The sequence below is a fragment of the Trichomonas vaginalis genome, chromosome II, assembly GCF_026262505.1.
Source record: "Trichomonas vaginalis G3 chromosome II, whole genome shotgun sequence".
Lineage (NCBI taxonomy): Eukaryota > Parabasalia > Trichomonadida > Trichomonadidae > Trichomonas > Trichomonas vaginalis.
In genome coordinates, this window is record NC_067204.1 from 17517916 (window position 1) to 17535552 (window position 17637).

The following is a 17637-nucleotide window of genomic DNA, read 5'->3' on the forward strand; positions in this document are numbered from 1 at the left end:
ATTCATATGTTGCTTGATTCTCTTGATATTCCAGCATTAGAGCAATTACTAGAACGCAGGAATCATGAGCTCAAGACGATTAAAGCTGTAGTCAAGCAAAAAACAGAAGAAACTAAGAAATACTATGCATTATGCGGAGATAATCCAACATTTCCGGTTCTCAAAGAAACATTAACAACAAAACTCACACAACTTGAAACAGATTTAACAGAAGCTAAGAAACGTATTAAAAATTTGCGATTTCAAAGACAACAACTTAAAGAATCAAAAACAAAAGCAGGTGAAATCAATGTTTCAATTCAAGAATCAACTGAACTCATTGCAGACTTGAAAGCAAAAATTGCATCTAAAAACAATGACATTGATGAATTACAAAAAAAGATCAACGAAAAATCAGAACTTTGCAAAGCGAAGCAAACAGAAGCAGAACAATTAAAAGCTAAAGTTGATGCTGCTCAAAAAAGTTACGATCACGCATTGAATGAATACAACAACCTTGTTGATCGAGAAAACAGTCTCAAAACACAACAGACTAATATTCAAAACGCGATCGATGAATCGAAGAAAGAGATTGCTTCCATCAAAGCTTCAATCAGTCCACAATCAGTTAACGAATTACAAAAGGAAGTCGAAAAGTTACAAATACAGTTATCACAAATGAATGTTGAGACAGCAGAGCAAGTCACCATTACTTCAATTGAAGAATTGGATCCTTCTTATCGTTCAGAAATCGAAAAAGTTTCGAATACAGTGAATAATCTTAAGAATTCTATCCAAAACATACGTAAAGAGATCAGCCAGAGTGAAAAGGAACACGCTATTGAGATTGCTTCACTCAGATCTCAATTAGATTCACAAAAAGAATCATGTAACACATTAAGATCTAACATTGAAGAGATGGAGCTTTCACTTCCTCAAACACTTGGTCCTATCAACCGGGAAATCGAACAATGGCGTGTGAAAGTTGAACAACGAAGTAAAAACATCTATGAAAACGAACAAAAGCTGACACAAGAAAGGGAACGAAGCGAAGAATCACTTCGACAATCACAGAAGAAACTCAATTCTCTCCAGGATGACCTCATTCGTGCGAAAGCTGTTTCACAACAGCAGAAACAAATTTTAATCACATCATCACAAGACTTTGAAACATTAAAGAAGTCATTTGATAAGTCACAACTCGAACTCGACGGATACAATAGCCAGAATGATAAATATCAAAAGGAAACAGAAGAAATACAAAATCAGATTGAAGATCTCAACAAAGAAATCGAAAGAATCGCATTAGAAATCAAAGATAAAGAGAAAGAGAATGAAGAAGAACTAAGTTTATTACGCGAATCAGTCAAATCAGCCGAAATTGAAGCATCAAAACTTCCAGAACAAGAAGTTACTATTGGATTGATGAATGAAAAGGAACTGAAAGAGAGTTGTCGATCTCTTGAAAGAGATCTTGAAGAACGCGAGATAATTATTGAGGAATTACGTAAAAAATCAAATGAATGCAGTGAAATGCGCAAGAAATTCGAAGCAGCTCTTTCTCTCATTTCAGAGTTAGAAGATGAAGAACAGGCTATGGTTCAAGAACTGAAGATGATAAGGAAACAATTCAGTGAGACATTGTCTCAACTGAGAAAACAGAAACAGAATAAAAACTAATATTTGTTTGTAATAAATTAATATATGTTTATATTAAACTCTAAAGAAATATATGTTATTTTGTAAATACTATTCATTAAGGCTTCACTAACATGACAAAAAGTATTCAAAACTTTTAAAAAGTTGAAAAATATGCTCTACGATATATACTAATCCTAGCCTATCATTTTCAGAAAAAGCACGTTATAACTCATGTTAGTGGAAGAAGGCTTTTTTTAGGTGGGTCAATAAAAATTAAAAATAATGATAAATATAGCATTGATATACATCATAGAATATATATCTCAAGAGACTTTAATTTTTGTCATGTTAGTGAAGCCTTAAGGGTGCACACGAGAGGATTATGTAAACTTCAGAATTTAGAACCTTATTTTTAGGCATTATCTTGGCTACCTATTTAGGCTCGAAAAGCAAAAAATATCAAAAAATACAACTTGAGTCCATTATGACCCTTTCATGGAGGTAGTTTTTCTCCGCTAGTATTTTCCCTTTGAATCTCTTTACAATTCGAAATCAAATTCAAAACTCAGTAGAAGAAAGGAAGAATTGACTTACTACGGTTGTAATACGAATAAATACATATATTTAATTATTTTTATTTACATAATAATTGTTTGAAGCTCATATTCCATCAAATTTTTAAATAAAAACATTAAAATGTTGAAAATGTTCATATATTTTAATAGGGTTTTAGCACTTTATTGAGGAATTACTACATACATAGTCGAACTGAACTTGATATTTTGAAATTTAAATTATTTATCAAAATTAAAATTTAACCTGAAATTTATAATTATTTAGTCATATTTTGCATAATTCTAAGTAGATTTTGTAAAAAATCAAGAAAGAAAAATTTTAACGTGCTTTATTTTTTCTTTTTTATAATAATACATATTATTATATAATTAACATATTCATAATGTTTCACACTTTCAAAAATATAATCCTCCTCCTCTCAAATAAACGTACATACGGGTGGCCTCTTTTTTCAAAAAATTAAAATTTGAAATTTTGGGCTCAAATATTAGAGATTTTTTCAACCTTCAACGATATATGTTGTCTATATCAGACCTCCTTTCTTTTTGATACTTAACATTGTTCCTAAATCTTAGCCGTTAAGGCTGTTCTGAAAATATTTTTTTTTCGAAAAAATTCGAAAAAATTTTTAAAATTCAAAAATCCCTTAATTCCTGAGGATTTTGGAAAAAAGTTTTTACATGAACATGTGTATATTATATGAAGTATATTGATAAGGTAAAAATCAAATTTTATTGCATATTCATCGAGAAAATAAACTAACGAATCCCTCAAAATTGAGAGGGTAATCCTCCTCCTCTCAAATAAACGTACATACGGGTGCACCCTTAATATATGTATTTGATTTAATCTTTTTCAATGAGATAAGTATTTTGTAGAAAAATTTATCTCATACCGAAATGGCTCACCAAAAAGGTGACATTTTTGGCGCCAATAATTTGATTTTTCTGATTCTTTCTATTTAGATATATTTATTTAACCGAAATATAACTGTACAGAATTACTATTTTCGAGATAAAATTCATATGGAAATACTAATTCATAACGCTTTATGTTATATAAAATTTAATTTATAAAAATTTCAAAATAAATCAAATTTAACACAATGAATATAACTGCAATCGAGGTTTTTGACGATTGATTCTTACGTGAAGTTTTCCAAACTTTGAGTTAATGTCTTGACATTAACTCAAAGTTTGGAAGTCTAATAAAGGGAATTGTAGGCTATGAGGTACTGATTATATATCAGTGCCTCATAGCCTACAATTCCCATTTCTACTTAGAATGAAAGGGCAAGAGGTATATAGGTACACTATATATCTCTTGCCCTTTCCTTCTTACCTAAAGACTTCCAATCTTATTTTTTTCCAATTTTCCCCCTAAATTTAAATCTTATATAATATAAATAAAATGCATAATATCAATCACAAAAATTCATGTTTATTTTTTTAATTAAAATTGCCGCGCAATTTAAGGTTTTCTGTCACTTTTTTGTTAGCCATTTCGGTACGAAACAATTTTGTAGAAAAATTAAATCATTTCTTGATTATTATTGATGAAACTTAAGTGTAGATACCCTCATGAAACATTCCATATAAATAACTTGATTCGGCATCATTTTGTAATATCCGTCAATTCAAATTTTTGTATTATATTAGAGTCAATAAAAAAAAGTCCAGAATGACGATCAAAAATGCCTCAATTTTCGACTTTTTTACAAAAAAATCGTTAGGATGAAACACTCATCAGTTCTTTTGTTTAAAGTAAGGGTTTCGTTTTGCTAAAATTGTCACTTTTATAGCATATTTGTTTTTGGATGTTTTGCGAAACCAAAAAAAAAAAAAACTATGATATACAATGTGTGTGTAAAGAAAATATTTTATTTACTAGTTAAAAAATCATTTGGTATTGATCAAGTTATTTTTTCTGGATAAGATATTATATGGATAATTGGATAGAAAATACAATTATATAATCTTGTACCTGGTTTAATTAAGCTAATTGTCATCAGAAACTTGTAATTTTTATGATTTTCAGATTTTCTTTTCATTACTGCTTTTCTTAATAGGTCAAGTTCTTATTTACGTTATAAAGTATGATATTTACAAATATCAAGTTATCATGGTTTTTGAGAAATTATGAGAAACAAACAAAAATGAAAAAGATAGGAATCGCAATGAATAGTGATGTGGGTATAGAAAATGTAAGAGATATGAATGCAAAGCAATCAGTATTTAGGATATTGACCATAGATTTCGAAAAAAAATGCTGCATATTGAGCGAAAACTATGATTATATTATAAGGCTGTCATTTAAAGCATAATGAAACTATTCCCTTTTCATTTTAATCGAATAAGATAGTAAAGATTTTTGAATTAGCTAGAAACTGATGAGATGTTTTCACAAATCAGATTTTTAATCTCTATAATGCATAATTCACTCAATATCTCAATTTTGATATTGCGAGATATTTTTGCTATCGGTTTCGCAATTTTGACACAATAGCAAGAGGGTTCTATAAGCATTATTATCAACGTAGAATCTGAATATCATATCAGAAAATGTCGCAAATCTGACATTTACCCGACAAAATAGCAAAAATAATTGAATACTTTTCGCAAAAACTTTAAAAATCGATAAAAATATGAAATATAGATATTAAAGAGACTTTTCATATAATATTCATAAAGATTTTCCAAAAATATGATACCGCAAAATTAAAAAAGTGACGTCTTGAGTGGAGTCAAATGTCGAAATTGCTAGCTAAATGTTTTTTTAGCGAAATTGCGTATTGTACGTTTTTTTCGCAAAACGAAACCCTTATTTAAAGTTGGCTTTCAATTGTAATCCATGCATATTAATTTGATCTTTCAAAAAATGGTGGCGAATTTAAATGTTTACATATTTTAATTTTAACCTTTATTCCTAAATTTTCAATGTTTAGGAATAAAGGTCAAATCAGACCTGCGCAGGTCTGATTTTGACACCAATTTGAGAGAAACTCATAGAATTAATTGTATGAGTTGACTCAAAAATATGATAGGACCTGCGCTTTTTGACGAGCAGTTTATTTAATTTTTTTTTGCATGGTACAAGTTAGAACATTGTGCAATGAAATAGAACGTGTAAGCATTCTTAGAGAATGTGGTAAATTGAATGTCAAGATGAATGGACAAATAATCGAAACATTGAAGTCTTCAGCAGTTTGTTTTTCAGATCTAATTAAAGAAAAATGCATTTTGAATAAACAGATATCATCGATTGAATTGAATCTAAATATCAAGTGTGGAGATTCAATCAACATACTCAAAAAGTTCATAGAGACAGGAATTCTTGAATTTGAAGAAGATGAAGATCATTATCATGATATATTTGAATTTGGGAAGCATTTTCGTAATCAACTCTTGATACAAATGTATATAAAACATATCAAAACAGATAGTTCCATTACAAATGAAAACGTATTTCGGAAATATGAAATTTCTGTTATTGAAAACGATTTAACAACACAAAATCAATGTCTCGAATATATTACATCACATTTATATTGTTTGAATGACGCTGATATTATCCAATATACAGTTCAATTTGGATATGACTTCTTCGAAAAAATTTTAACATCTAAATCTCTAAAAATTGAAAACGAAGATAAATTATGCATGTTACTACTCGAAATTTGCAAACGTGACAATAAGTTCTTTGATTTATTTAGATGTATTTCATTAGCATATTGCACTTCTCATATAATTGAAGAAATTTATGATTTTTCAGTTGAAAATTCATTCGAATCAATTCTTCTAAAGATTTATAAAGACACACTAAAACATTATCATTCAAATATTCGAAATAAAATTGAACTCTCGAATAACTCTGATTCATCATTCGATAAACCATTCATTCCAACCCTAATTGAGATTTCAAATAATCCTATTAATATACATGTGTTGAGATACACCGAAATTTCAAAAGAAATTCAAATGGAATATTCATCATCATCTGTTAACAGGGGAAAAATAACAGATATAAATACATATTCAAGTCATGATGATTTTTATACATACTATGAGTCAGATAATCAATGGATACGTGTTGATCTCAAGGGATATAAATTAAAACCAAGTTCTTATATTTTACTTTCAGCATTCAGATCTGATTATCTTTTGAGATATTGGAGGCTAGAAGGTATAAAGGAAAATGGATCAACTGTTGTATTGGATAATAAAGATTATGCATTTAAAAAAGCTGAAACTCAAGAATTTCCACTTCAAACAAATGACTATTTTGTTGCTTTCATGATAATTCAAACAGGTAAGAATCAACACAATAATGACAGTGATAATGAATTAGCTATCCAAGTATTTGATTTCAAAGGCGAATTAATTAAAATTTAAAAATAAATTAACAATTTATAGCATGCTCTAAAAATGATAATTTACCATTATATGTGCAAAATTGAGATGAAATCTCAATTTTGCACCTATGATAAGATTATTGCCGCAAAATCTAATCTCTGATATAATGAACTTACATTCATATTACTAACAGAAATTGAAATTGTAATTTTTGCTAAAAATGAAAATATAGCATATGAATACGTTTTAGATTAATATTTATTTGTGTTCAATTCAATTTTGCGCAAGAATCTCTAGCATATGATTATTTTTTGGTTTTATATGAGGTGCAAAAACCGTCCATAAACGATAATTCAAAATTGAATCTGCCCGTATTTTGCGTATTTGAATAAGTTTGGAGTTGACTATTATATATAATCAAATCCATTAAAAAAGTATAGTAATAATTGCATATGCAAAAAATATAAAAGAAAAAATACATCCATCTTTTGACTACTTTGCGCATTTTTTGCACTTTTCGGAAAACCCCTTATTTTTGATTCAAATGCTGTTCGGCATTAAAAGCTAAAATAATCATATACTAGATAATCATATACTAGATAATTATATCCGATATTTTTGAGTCGCTATATCGAAAAAGTATATCATTTTTTGATAAGATGAGTACTGAAAAAGCCCCAATTTTCAACCATGCCATTATCAGAAAAAAAACGCATTTTTTTTCACAAATTCTTCCTCAGATTGATTAATTATTATGTTTGAGTGTAAGATATAGTGGTTTAAACCATGAGTATGAGTATAATGGATTAAATAAATCGAAAACATTATTAAAACATTGTGATCGTATTTTTTTATAAATCAAAATCAAAAATATTTTATTTTTCCACGTTAAAAAAAAAAGAAATTGTTACTGAATATAAAAAAATTACTGAATATTCTGACGAAGTACAGCAGGACTATATTTCTTAGTGAGTCTTTCTAAAGCATCTTGGCAGTTGAAAGCGCGTTGTGTCCTTGCTATTACATCAGCGATTGGTGTTTCAGACCATTTCTTACGCTCTTCCTCTATAAACTCCCTCTTCTCTTCTTCATTCATTGAACTGAGGAGTGCTTCTCTCTGGAGTTTGACTTCTTCTCTATCCATCAATGTTGTCTCTTTATCTTTACTTGGGAAGTCCGGCCAGTCGATCTGTGTCTTGTCCGCCTCTTCATCCTTTGGATCTTCCTTAATGTATGGATAAACTGTCTTCTTTTCTTCGGCAATTTCTTCATCAGATGATGATGAACTAGAGTCAGATTTCTTGACATTTCTTTCCTTAGGAGATTCTAATTTGTCTTCCTCTTCTTCTTCGATGTTCAAGTAGAAGTTCTTGAATCTCTTTTGGCGCTCGTGTCTTTCCTTGTCATCTTCTGTCTCTGATTCTGGCTGGATATCTCTTTCTTTCGGTGTTTGTGGCTCTTGGTCTGTAAGAATGATTTGTTCTCCTTCCTGCAAGAACTTCTCGAATTCCTTTGAGAAATAGCTTGGGAAGTGGCCTTCCAAATCACTCTCATGAACATATGTATCGAAAGGAACTGGGAATTCCTCGTATCCTGTGTTTGCTTCCAAGTGTTCTCCAGAAAGAGTGTTGAAATCTTTGATGAGATTGGGGATGTTCAACTGGAGTTTTGTTGCATCTCTCAATGGGAATGAGATGATGAATGGTGATGACGTCTGTTGTGCAGCAGAAACAAAGTTCATGATGCAGTCTTGTGCATCTGGATCGGATCCATCGAAATCAATGAATGGAATCTTGATGTCTTCTGGTTTTTCTGAGTTTTCATTGACTACTGGTTTCTCTTGGTTTTCGTTGCTTCCTGAGTTCTCGGAATGTGGCTGTGCGTTATTTATCATGACAGGAATGAGTTTCTGGAGTGCATTGACACCGTTGGAGCCAATTTGTTGATCGGAAATGTCCAACCAAATTAAGGATTTCGATTCTTCAATTTTCTGGATGAAAGGAACGAGTTTTTCACCTAAAACGTATTTGTCCTTGCCGCGGATTGATAATTTGCGGAGTTTCGGAAGCTGGACAATGACTTCTGCCAAGTTCATGAGGATTTCTTCATCATGTGGCCCGAGACAACCGTCAATGAAAAGTGTATTGAGCTGTACTTGTTTTCTGAGCATTTCAACGAACGGTTGTGGGATGGAAGTGTCGGACCAGTTGAGGCCAACAATCCTGGAGTTCTTAAGAGCAGTAATATACTGGCAAACTCTGGAAATCTCTTCGACGCTGACAGGAAGATCATTTGGATATGTGCAATCGAGTCCGGAGAGGTTGAGAGTAAGGCCATGGGTGTATTTGGTCTTAAGAATGAATCTGATGAACTGGAGAAGGCAGTTGTCGGCGAAATAAGATTTGGATACATCAATAACTTGGATGTTCGGTGGGAGCTCGCCTGTGGTGGGTGTAGTCCTCATGCAGAAGTTGGCACGAAGGGAAATGGCCTGTAGATTTGCAAGATTTGCATTCATGATTTCGTAAATTGCATCGGAAATCTCGAGATCATCGTGTGGAAGGGATAATGCAACAAGCGATTTCTGGAAATGGGCTGCATTGCTTAAAATTGTCTTGAGTTGGAAGGAATTATCGTATCCAAGGCGTAAGAACTTGAGATTCTCGCAAATAACTGGAACAAGAAGGCGATTGAAGAATTCCTCCTTGTATTCGTCGTTGTGAAGGAAGTTATCGAAGCCAAGAGACTGGAGATTCTTAAACTTCTGCATACTGTTAAAGAATTCATCAAACTTGTTCTCTGTTTCCTTCTGGAATTTTGTAAAGCCGCAGTTGGCAAATGTAAAGCCATGAATGAAGCAATTCTCCAATTTATCGTTGAATGTTAAGAGCATTGAAGTTAATTTCTTGTATGTCTTTTGGTTGAATGTTAAATGTCTCCATGGGAGGAAACGGCTTGGAGTCTTTGCAGCTGCATCGAAAACGTTTAATTTGGTCGTATCTTCCTCCTTCTTTCCAAGTTGAGAAGTGAGCTTGATATGTTCAAGGTATGGATCTAACTGAAGACCAGCTAAAATAATGGAAGCAACAGCATTTGGTGTATTTGATGGTAATTTGAATGTTGTATGACGATATTTAAGTGTGTCTTCGAATTGTTTATAAAGTTCTGGTGATAGCTTGCAATTAAGAACGCGTTCGAAGGCATGGAGACGGCAAAGAGCTGCAGCTGGGATATCGCGCTTCTCTATATTTGAATATGGTCTAGCATTGATGTGATCAATAGTAGAGTTTGGCATAATCCGAATTAAGTGATTTGCAATTGTTTGAATTATTTCTCTTGCATTTTCGTGTTTGAATTTCATTGGGTATAAAGAAGGCTCTGGAAGTTTGGTCTGATCGGGTTTTTGATTTGCAGCCTGCTGTGTTTCAACTGATCTGTCTCTGAATTGGAAAATAACTAAATTATTTTCTTCGTCCAATTTCATATCTTTGAGATCAATCAAATGGAAATCTCTTCTCTTTTCAAGTATTGGAGTAATGTGGAAATAAATGGCACGGTACTCGCCAACTACAAGTATTCGCTTATCGTGCTTCTCAGGGTTCTTACGGTGATATTTATCTACTTCATATGCTAAGAAGACTTTTTCACCTTCACCCTCAATAAGTCCCTTTGCAGTTTTCAGGAGATCTTCAGACATAAGTGCTTTGTAAAGTTCCTAACGGAAAGTTTTATATTTACAAAACGCTAACTGTTTCATCTACAATTGGTTTTTTGATTTGTTAGGATAGGACATATAAAATATAGTCAATTCTATATAGAAATCCTAAATATGAGAAAAATTAATGAAGGAAAAAAAGTCAGCTCGATCATTTCGGTTGACATAACTAATGCTAGTGGCCATTGAGCATTTGGTAAATCTGTCTATAAGCATGTGATGTGTATAATGCTCTTTTGCTTGAGTAACTCATTAAAGCATCTGCCGATTTATTCCCTAATAATAGTGTTTTAAGGGTGCACACGAGAGGATCATGTAAACTTCAGAATTTAGAACCTTATTTTTAGGCATTATCTTGGCTACCTATTTAGGCTCGAAAAGCAAAAAATATCAAAAAATACAACTTGAGTCCATTATGACCCTTTCATGGAGGTAGTTTTTCTCCGCTAGTATTTTCCCTTTGAATCTCTTTACAATTCGAAATCAAATTCAAACCTCAGTAGAAGAAAGGAAGAATCGACTTACTACGGTTGTAATACGAATAAATACATATATTTAATTATTTTTATTTACATAATAATTGTTTGAAGCTCATATTCCATCAAATTTTTAAATAAAAACATTAAAATGTTGAAAATGTTCATATATTTTAATAGGGTTTTGACACTTTATTGAGGAATTACTACATACATAGTCGAACTGAACTTGATATTTTGAAATTTAAATTATTTATCAAAATTAAAATTTAACCTGAAATTTATAATTATTTAGTCATATTTTGCATAATTCTAAGTAGATTTTGTAAAAAATCAAGAAAGAAAAATTTTAACGTGCTTTATTTTTTCTTTTTTATAATAATACATATTATTATATAATTAACATATTCATAATGTTTCACCCTTTCAAAAATATAATCCTCCTCCTCTCAAATAAACGTACATACGGGTGGCCTCTTTTTTCAAAAAATTAAAATTTGAAATTTTGGGCTCAAATATTAGAGATTTTTTCAACCTTCAACGATATATGTTGTCTATATCAGACCTCCTTTCTTTTTGATACTTAACATTGTTCCTAAATCTTAGCCGTTAAGGCTGTTCTGAAAATATTTTTTTTTCGAAAAAATTCGAAAAAATTCTTAAAATTCAAAAATCCCTTAATTCCTGAGGATTTTGGAAAAAAGTTTTTACATGAACATGTGTATATTATATGAAGTATATTGATAAGGTAAAAATCAAATTTTATTGCATATTCATCGAGAAAATAAACTAACGAATCCCTCAAAATTGAGAGGGTAATCCTCCTCCTCTCAAATAAACGTACATACGGGTGCACCCTTAATATTAAAAAAAAAGCAAAAAGCAATATTTCAAAAGCTATTATTTTTGAAATATTGTTGTATAATTGGAAACGTAATCGGAGGAAAATCTGACACAATTTTATTTTTTTTTTCATTGGATTCTTTATTTCGACTATCTACGATATCTGTTTGAAATAAATAGCTACTTATGCGACACAATATGCAGAGAAATATGTGTACAATGTTAATGCATAGCAAAATCTTGAGCTCTGAAAAAATCTCGGATTTCGACTTCACTTGGGGGAGAGATGAAATATATACTACTAATACTTAAATTCCACATGCTGTGCTTGATATTAAACACTTCTAACGTTAGAGAAAAACTTACTTTTTTTCACCTGTTTTCAGAATCAGTACATGAATAATCGAGTATTGATATAACAAATGTGCATTGCGTATTGCATTAGAATCTTTGAAACTTGAATAAAGAAACCTACTTGTGAATTTTTTGACACATGATGACGATGACTTTTACTTGAGGGCGACCAATATTCAATTTGAGAATTTAAAACGTGTGCAATCATATAGTACACTATGTTAACAATATATATGTATGTATAAATTCTGCTGGTTATGAATTACATAATAGAGAATTTTTGCATTTTTCTTTTAGTTAAGAAAAAGTCTAAATCCTTATCAAACAACTTACCATTGCATTAAAACTTCTCAATACCATAGGGCATATTGTATAGTTATTGATGATATGTCATAGGATCTATCTGTAAGCGCTTGAAATTGTGTGCTCGAATCTATATTAAATCTATTTTTTATCGGTGTTAAAAAATTGACTTTAAGCTTTTTTGGATAGATAGAGCATATTTTAAGATGCCGACTAAGAGTGGAAAGATGTATAAATAGGAAATAATGTATAACATTACATTATTTTCGATCATTTGAAGAAAACGACATTTAGAAATTTGAAAAGTTATTCTTACAAAGGCATAAAGAAAAATGCACACTAAGACACAACATTGTTTCACACTGGATTATATTTTAAATGTCTCACAAAACCAATACAAAATTATTAGACTTATTCATTATAAATGGGAAAAAATATTTTTGTATTATGTTGAAAAACGATTATTGATACCTCGAAATATGTGACAATCTTTAAATTCGAGTGTATTAATATAGTGAATATAGTGAATGGGCTGTTTAAATAATGCTATTGGAAAAAGAATTATTAGTCATTTTTAGCACCATGTTCAACTAAGAAAGTGATAATATTTGATGCTTTAATTGAGGTGGCAATACTGAGAGGGCATTTATCAATATTGGTAGATTTTACACTAAACAATAATAAATGTGAAGAGAAAGAGAATTTTATCAAGTAATGAATAATACGAAAAGAAAGAAAATGTTATAAAATAATGATAAATATGAAGAGAAAGCGAATGCGATAAAACATTGATAAATATGAAGAGAAAGAGAATGTGATAAAATAATGATAAATATGAAAAGAATAAGAATGCGATAAAATAATGATAAATATGAAATGAAAAAAAAATTCATAAAACATTGATAAATATAAAAAGAAAGAGAATGTGATAAAATAATGATAAATATGAAAAGAATAAGAATGTGATAAAATAATGATTAATATGAAAAGAATAAGAATTCTATAAAATAATGATAAATATGAAAAGAAAGAGAATAAGTTTCATATTAACATTTGCACCATGTTCAACTAAGAATTGGACAATCTCTATCGATTTCGTATTGATGGCAATACTAAGGGGGCATTCATTAATATCGAGAGAATGTCATTAAACAATGAGGAACATCAAGAGAAAGAGAATTTCATAAAACAATGATAAACATGGAATGGAAAAGAATGTCATAAAACAATGATAAATATGAAGAGATATAGAATTTCATAAAATAATTATAAATATGAAATGGAAAAGAATCCAATAAAATAATGATAAATATGAAAAGAAAGAGAATGTAATAAAACAATGAATAATATGAAAAGAAAGAGAAAGCAATAAAACAATGAGAAATATGAAGTGAAAGAGAATCCAATAAAATAATGATAAATATGAAGAGATATAGAATTTCATAAAATAATGATAAATATGAAAAGAAAGAAAATTTCATAAAACAATGATGGATATGAAAAGAAAGAGAATAAGTTTCATATTAACATTTGCACCATGTTCAACTAAGAATTGGACAATCTCTATCGATTTCGTATTGATGGCAATGGTAAGAGGGTATTCATTAATATCGAGAGAATGTCATTAAACAATGAGAAATATCAAGAAAAAGAGAATCCAATAAAGCAATAATTAATATAGAGAGAAACAGAATTTTATAAAATAATGATAAATATGAAAATGAAAAGAATGTCATAAAACAATGAATAATATGAAAAGAAAGAAAATGCTATAAAACAACGATAAATATGAAATGAAAGAAAATGTGATAAAGCAATGAATAATATGAAAAGAAAGAGAATGCGATAAAACAATGACAAATATTAGAAGAAAGAAAATGTGATAAAGCAATAATAAATTTGAAATGAAAAAGAATTCTATAAGACAATGATAAATATGAAAAGAAAGATAATGATCTAAAACAATGATAAATATTGAAAGAAAGAGAATAAGTTTCATGTTAACATTTGCACCATGCTCAACTAGGAATTGAACAATTTCTATTGAGTTCACTTTGATTGCAATACTAAGAGGGCATTCATTAATATCGAGAGAATATAATAAAACAATGAGAAATATCAAGAAAAAGAGAATTTGATAAAACAATGATAAATATGAAAAAGAAAAGAATGTCATAAAACAATGATAAATATGAAAATAAAGAGAATTTTATAAAGCAATAATAAATATGAAAAGAATAAGAATGCGATAAAATAATGATAAATATGAAATGAAAAAAAATTTCATAAAACATTGATAAATATAAAAAGAAAGAGAATGTGATAAAATAATGATAAATATGAAAAGAATAAGAATGTGATAAAATAATGATTAATATGAAAAGAATAAGAATTCTATAAAATAATGATAAATATGAAAAGAAAGAGAATAAGTTTCATATTAACATTTGCACCATGTTCAACTAAGAATTGGACAATCTCTATCGATTTCGTATTGATGGCAATACTAAGGGGGCATTCATTAATATCGAGAGAATGTCATTAAACAATGAGGAACATCAAGAGAAAGAGAATTTCATAAAACAATGATAAACATGGAATGGAAAAGAATGTCATAAAACAATATTAAATATGAAGAGAAACAGAATTCAATAAAATAATGATAAATATGAAAAGAATGAGAATGTAATAAATCAATGATAAATATGAAGAGGAAAAATATATATATATCATTGATGTTTGCTCCGTTAGAAAGTAAATAAGATGCAACAACATAATTTCCGAAATGCATACTTTCTGCTATTGAATCAAAAGTTTGTCCAAAATTTGATTTAAGGTACTCTGCAATTTCATAGTTTTGAAAATTCAATGCTATATTAATCATTTTTTAAATGATTTACCTTCTTCTATCATGTGCATAAAGATCTCTTTATTTCCGCCTTGAGCAGCATAATATTCTGATTTATCAGTGTATTTAGCTCCTATATTTTTCAAGTAATTGAAACACAATTCTGAGCCAAATTTAATTGAACAATCAAGTGGTGTGATTTTATTAATCTCCTTATTAATATCAAGGTTTGGGAATTTAGATTTAAGATCATCAACTTTATCCCATGCAATATAGTATAAAGCAGATTTTGGTGGATATAAATTGAGAATTTCTGCTTCTTTCATTTCTGGTTCGAAGTTTTCGAATTTGAAACCTTTGTAATGTAGAAGAGTCGCCAATTTCTCATTTTTCGGCTGGATAATGCATGAAAATTTGTTTGATATCTTTTGATAAAGCTCTGAAAATAATTTAATATCTTTCACACGAAATTGTGAAAAAATATCAATCAAGTAGAGTGCCATTTGGATAGTTATTTTGGAAGCTGTTATTAATTCGATAATTTGTGAAGATATTTGTATAATATTATTGGAATTGACACTCCAAATAATTTTTGATGCTTGATTTGGGTATTCGAATACTTTAATTGGTGTAATGTCACTGTAATTACACCAATTTTCATCTTTTGGTTGCTCTGAACTTGACATCTTAAGCTTTTTAAAAATTTTATCTGTGACACTTTTTCGAATAAAAAAAAGAAAGTGAAAATTGCATTTTGTATTACAAAAGTTTCCAAATACTCATATATTGTGAAAGTGTATTATTTTGATGCTCATTTATGAAAATAATCATTCAATATTCGCAGCTATTAAAAAATATGTATTTCTCTTAAAATTTCATTAAGAAAATATATTTCATTTGACACATAAACTCAATATGTATTCTAGCTATCTCAATACATGAAGTTTTATGTTATCATTCAATGAAACTGTATGATTGATAACGTCTGATGTTCATCTATCGAGAAATATCTTCATATTGTTATGGTGTAGAGCTTCTTATTAAAAAAGTTTTCCAAATCAAAAAAGATTTCTCAAATCAGATTTCGGATAATTTTTTATATTATACGTAATTGTTTTGAGGAGATATTATAGCCCCAATAAGAAATGCATGATATATTTTAAACAACCCCTCGGCGTTTAATATATTCAGATCAATTCGGCTTTGATGATAGGTAAGCTAAACGAATGGATAAAAAATTTTCAACTAGATCAGCTACATGTCAGATATCTATTATGTTTATCAGAAAATACTCCACTCGTGTTTGAATTCCTAAAAAAACTGAGAATTGTGACAAAAATCAAAAGTTCAAAATGAAATCAGGATCCAGGATTCTTTCGTATATAGTAGGGAATAAAATCGGCCATGGTGCTTTTGGTGAGATTTATTCAGCTATAGACGAAAGAACTGGAATTTTGTGGGCATTAAAAACAGAACAAAACTCTGCATCAAAGAAAACGCTTGCATTTGAATTTCAAATTATTGCTCAGGTCCAATCTTCACCACACTTTCCGCGGTTAGGTGTTTTTGGGCAAGGAAGGGATTTTTCCTTCTTTTCTATGGAGCTTCTTGGCCCATCTCTATCAAATATCGTTAAAAGAATACCAAACCATAAGCTTTCACTTTCTACTTCGGTTCGTTCTGCCTATCATATCTTGAAATGCATCGAATCTTTGCATATCTTCGGTATTGTTCATCGTGATATTAAACCAGGAAATATACTTACAAGGGAAGGCACAGATCACCCACTTTGTCTTATTGATTTTGGACTTTCTCGTGTTTATGTTAATCCCCAGACTGGCCAACACTTATTACCACGCGCAAGAGTAGGGTTTCGTGGTACTAAAGCATATGCATCCCGTCATGCTCATTTCGGAGAAGATTTATCCAGAAGAGACGATTTAATTTCATGGTTTTATTTATCCCTTGAATTAATTGTTGGATATCTTCCATGGAGAGGTATTAACGATAAGGCTACGATTTTAGCCCTTAAAGACAATTTCGATGTTGGTCAAACAATTTCTCCATTTGCGCCCGAATTATTCGAAATTTGGCGTCATATATCATCTCTCGGGTTTACAGATACTCCAAACTACGCTCTTATGTACAACAGTTTAAAGAGAATCCTTACAAGAATTGGAGCCAAATTAGATGATCCTTTTGAATGGGCTGACATGCTTCATGAGGCCAGAAAAACCGTTACTCAGCCACTTGAAAACCTTATTGGTGGTCCAGATGCAACAAGAATCGATCGGGTTGAACTTGTTGACGATAACCTTGAAGCAAGGTTATTAGGACCTAATGTTACTGTCCAGCCTCCATTTAGCCACATGTCAGATTCATCATCTTGCTGCTGCTAATCAATTTAACTTTTTGTTTGTAAAAAAAATAGTTTATTTTCTTTCCTACTCATTGATTCTTTTTCCTGCTCAAGAAAATTTTCACATGATGTCAAAATAAGCCAGTCAAACAAAGAGAATTAAGTAAAAAAATAAAATTATACGGTCGTTT

General features: G+C 30.0%; 5 protein-coding genes across 5 annotated transcripts, besides 4 other annotated features; 3 read left to right on the forward strand and 2 right to left on the reverse strand.

Moving 5' to 3' along the window:
* Positions 1-6: 6 nt before the first annotated feature.
* TVAGG3_0562020 (metanephric glomerular basement membrane development protein family) lies at positions 7-1659 on the forward strand (the record flags this gene model as incomplete). Its single annotated transcript, XM_001580648.1, has 1 exon — positions 7-1659. One exon carries the CDS (start codon positions 7-9, stop codon positions 1657-1659), a length of 1653 nt encoding a protein of 550 aa, XP_001580698.1.
* An 80-nt stretch (positions 1660-1739) lies between these two features.
* Positions 1740-1761: a mobile genetic element.
* Positions 1741-1979: a mobile genetic element.
* Positions 1980-1983: 4 nt separating this feature from the next.
* Positions 1984-3023: a mobile genetic element.
* A 2259-nt stretch (positions 3024-5282) lies between these two features.
* TVAGG3_0562060 (spectrin binding) lies at positions 5283-6692 on the forward strand (the record flags this gene model as incomplete). The annotated part of the gene is made up of 1 exon (XM_001580647.1): positions 5283-6587. The coding sequence occupies one exon, from the start codon at positions 5283-5285 to the stop codon at positions 6585-6587; it is 1305 nt and encodes a 434-aa protein (XP_001580697.1).
* A 781-nt stretch (positions 6693-7473) lies between these two features.
* Positions 7474-10245, reverse strand: TVAGG3_0562070 (the record flags this gene model as incomplete). Its single annotated transcript, XM_001580646.1, has 1 exon — positions 7474-10245. One exon carries the CDS (start codon positions 10243-10245, stop codon positions 7474-7476), a length of 2772 nt encoding a protein of 923 aa, XP_001580696.1.
* A 312-nt stretch (positions 10246-10557) lies between these two features.
* Positions 10558-11597: a mobile genetic element.
* Positions 11598-14961: 3364 nt separating this feature from the next.
* On the reverse strand, positions 14962-15784 carry TVAGG3_0562090 (protein ubiquitination; the record flags this gene model as incomplete). Its single annotated transcript, XM_001580645.1, has 1 exon — positions 15120-15773. The coding sequence occupies one exon, from the start codon at positions 15771-15773 to the stop codon at positions 15120-15122; it is 654 nt and encodes a 217-aa protein (XP_001580695.1).
* A 631-nt stretch (positions 15785-16415) lies between these two features.
* TVAGG3_0562100 (protein kinase protein) lies at positions 16416-17515 on the forward strand (the record flags this gene model as incomplete). The annotated part of the gene is made up of 1 exon (XM_001580644.1): positions 16440-17486. The coding sequence occupies one exon, from the start codon at positions 16440-16442 to the stop codon at positions 17484-17486; it is 1047 nt and encodes a 348-aa protein (XP_001580694.1).
* Between the last annotated feature and the right edge of the window lie 122 nt (positions 17516-17637).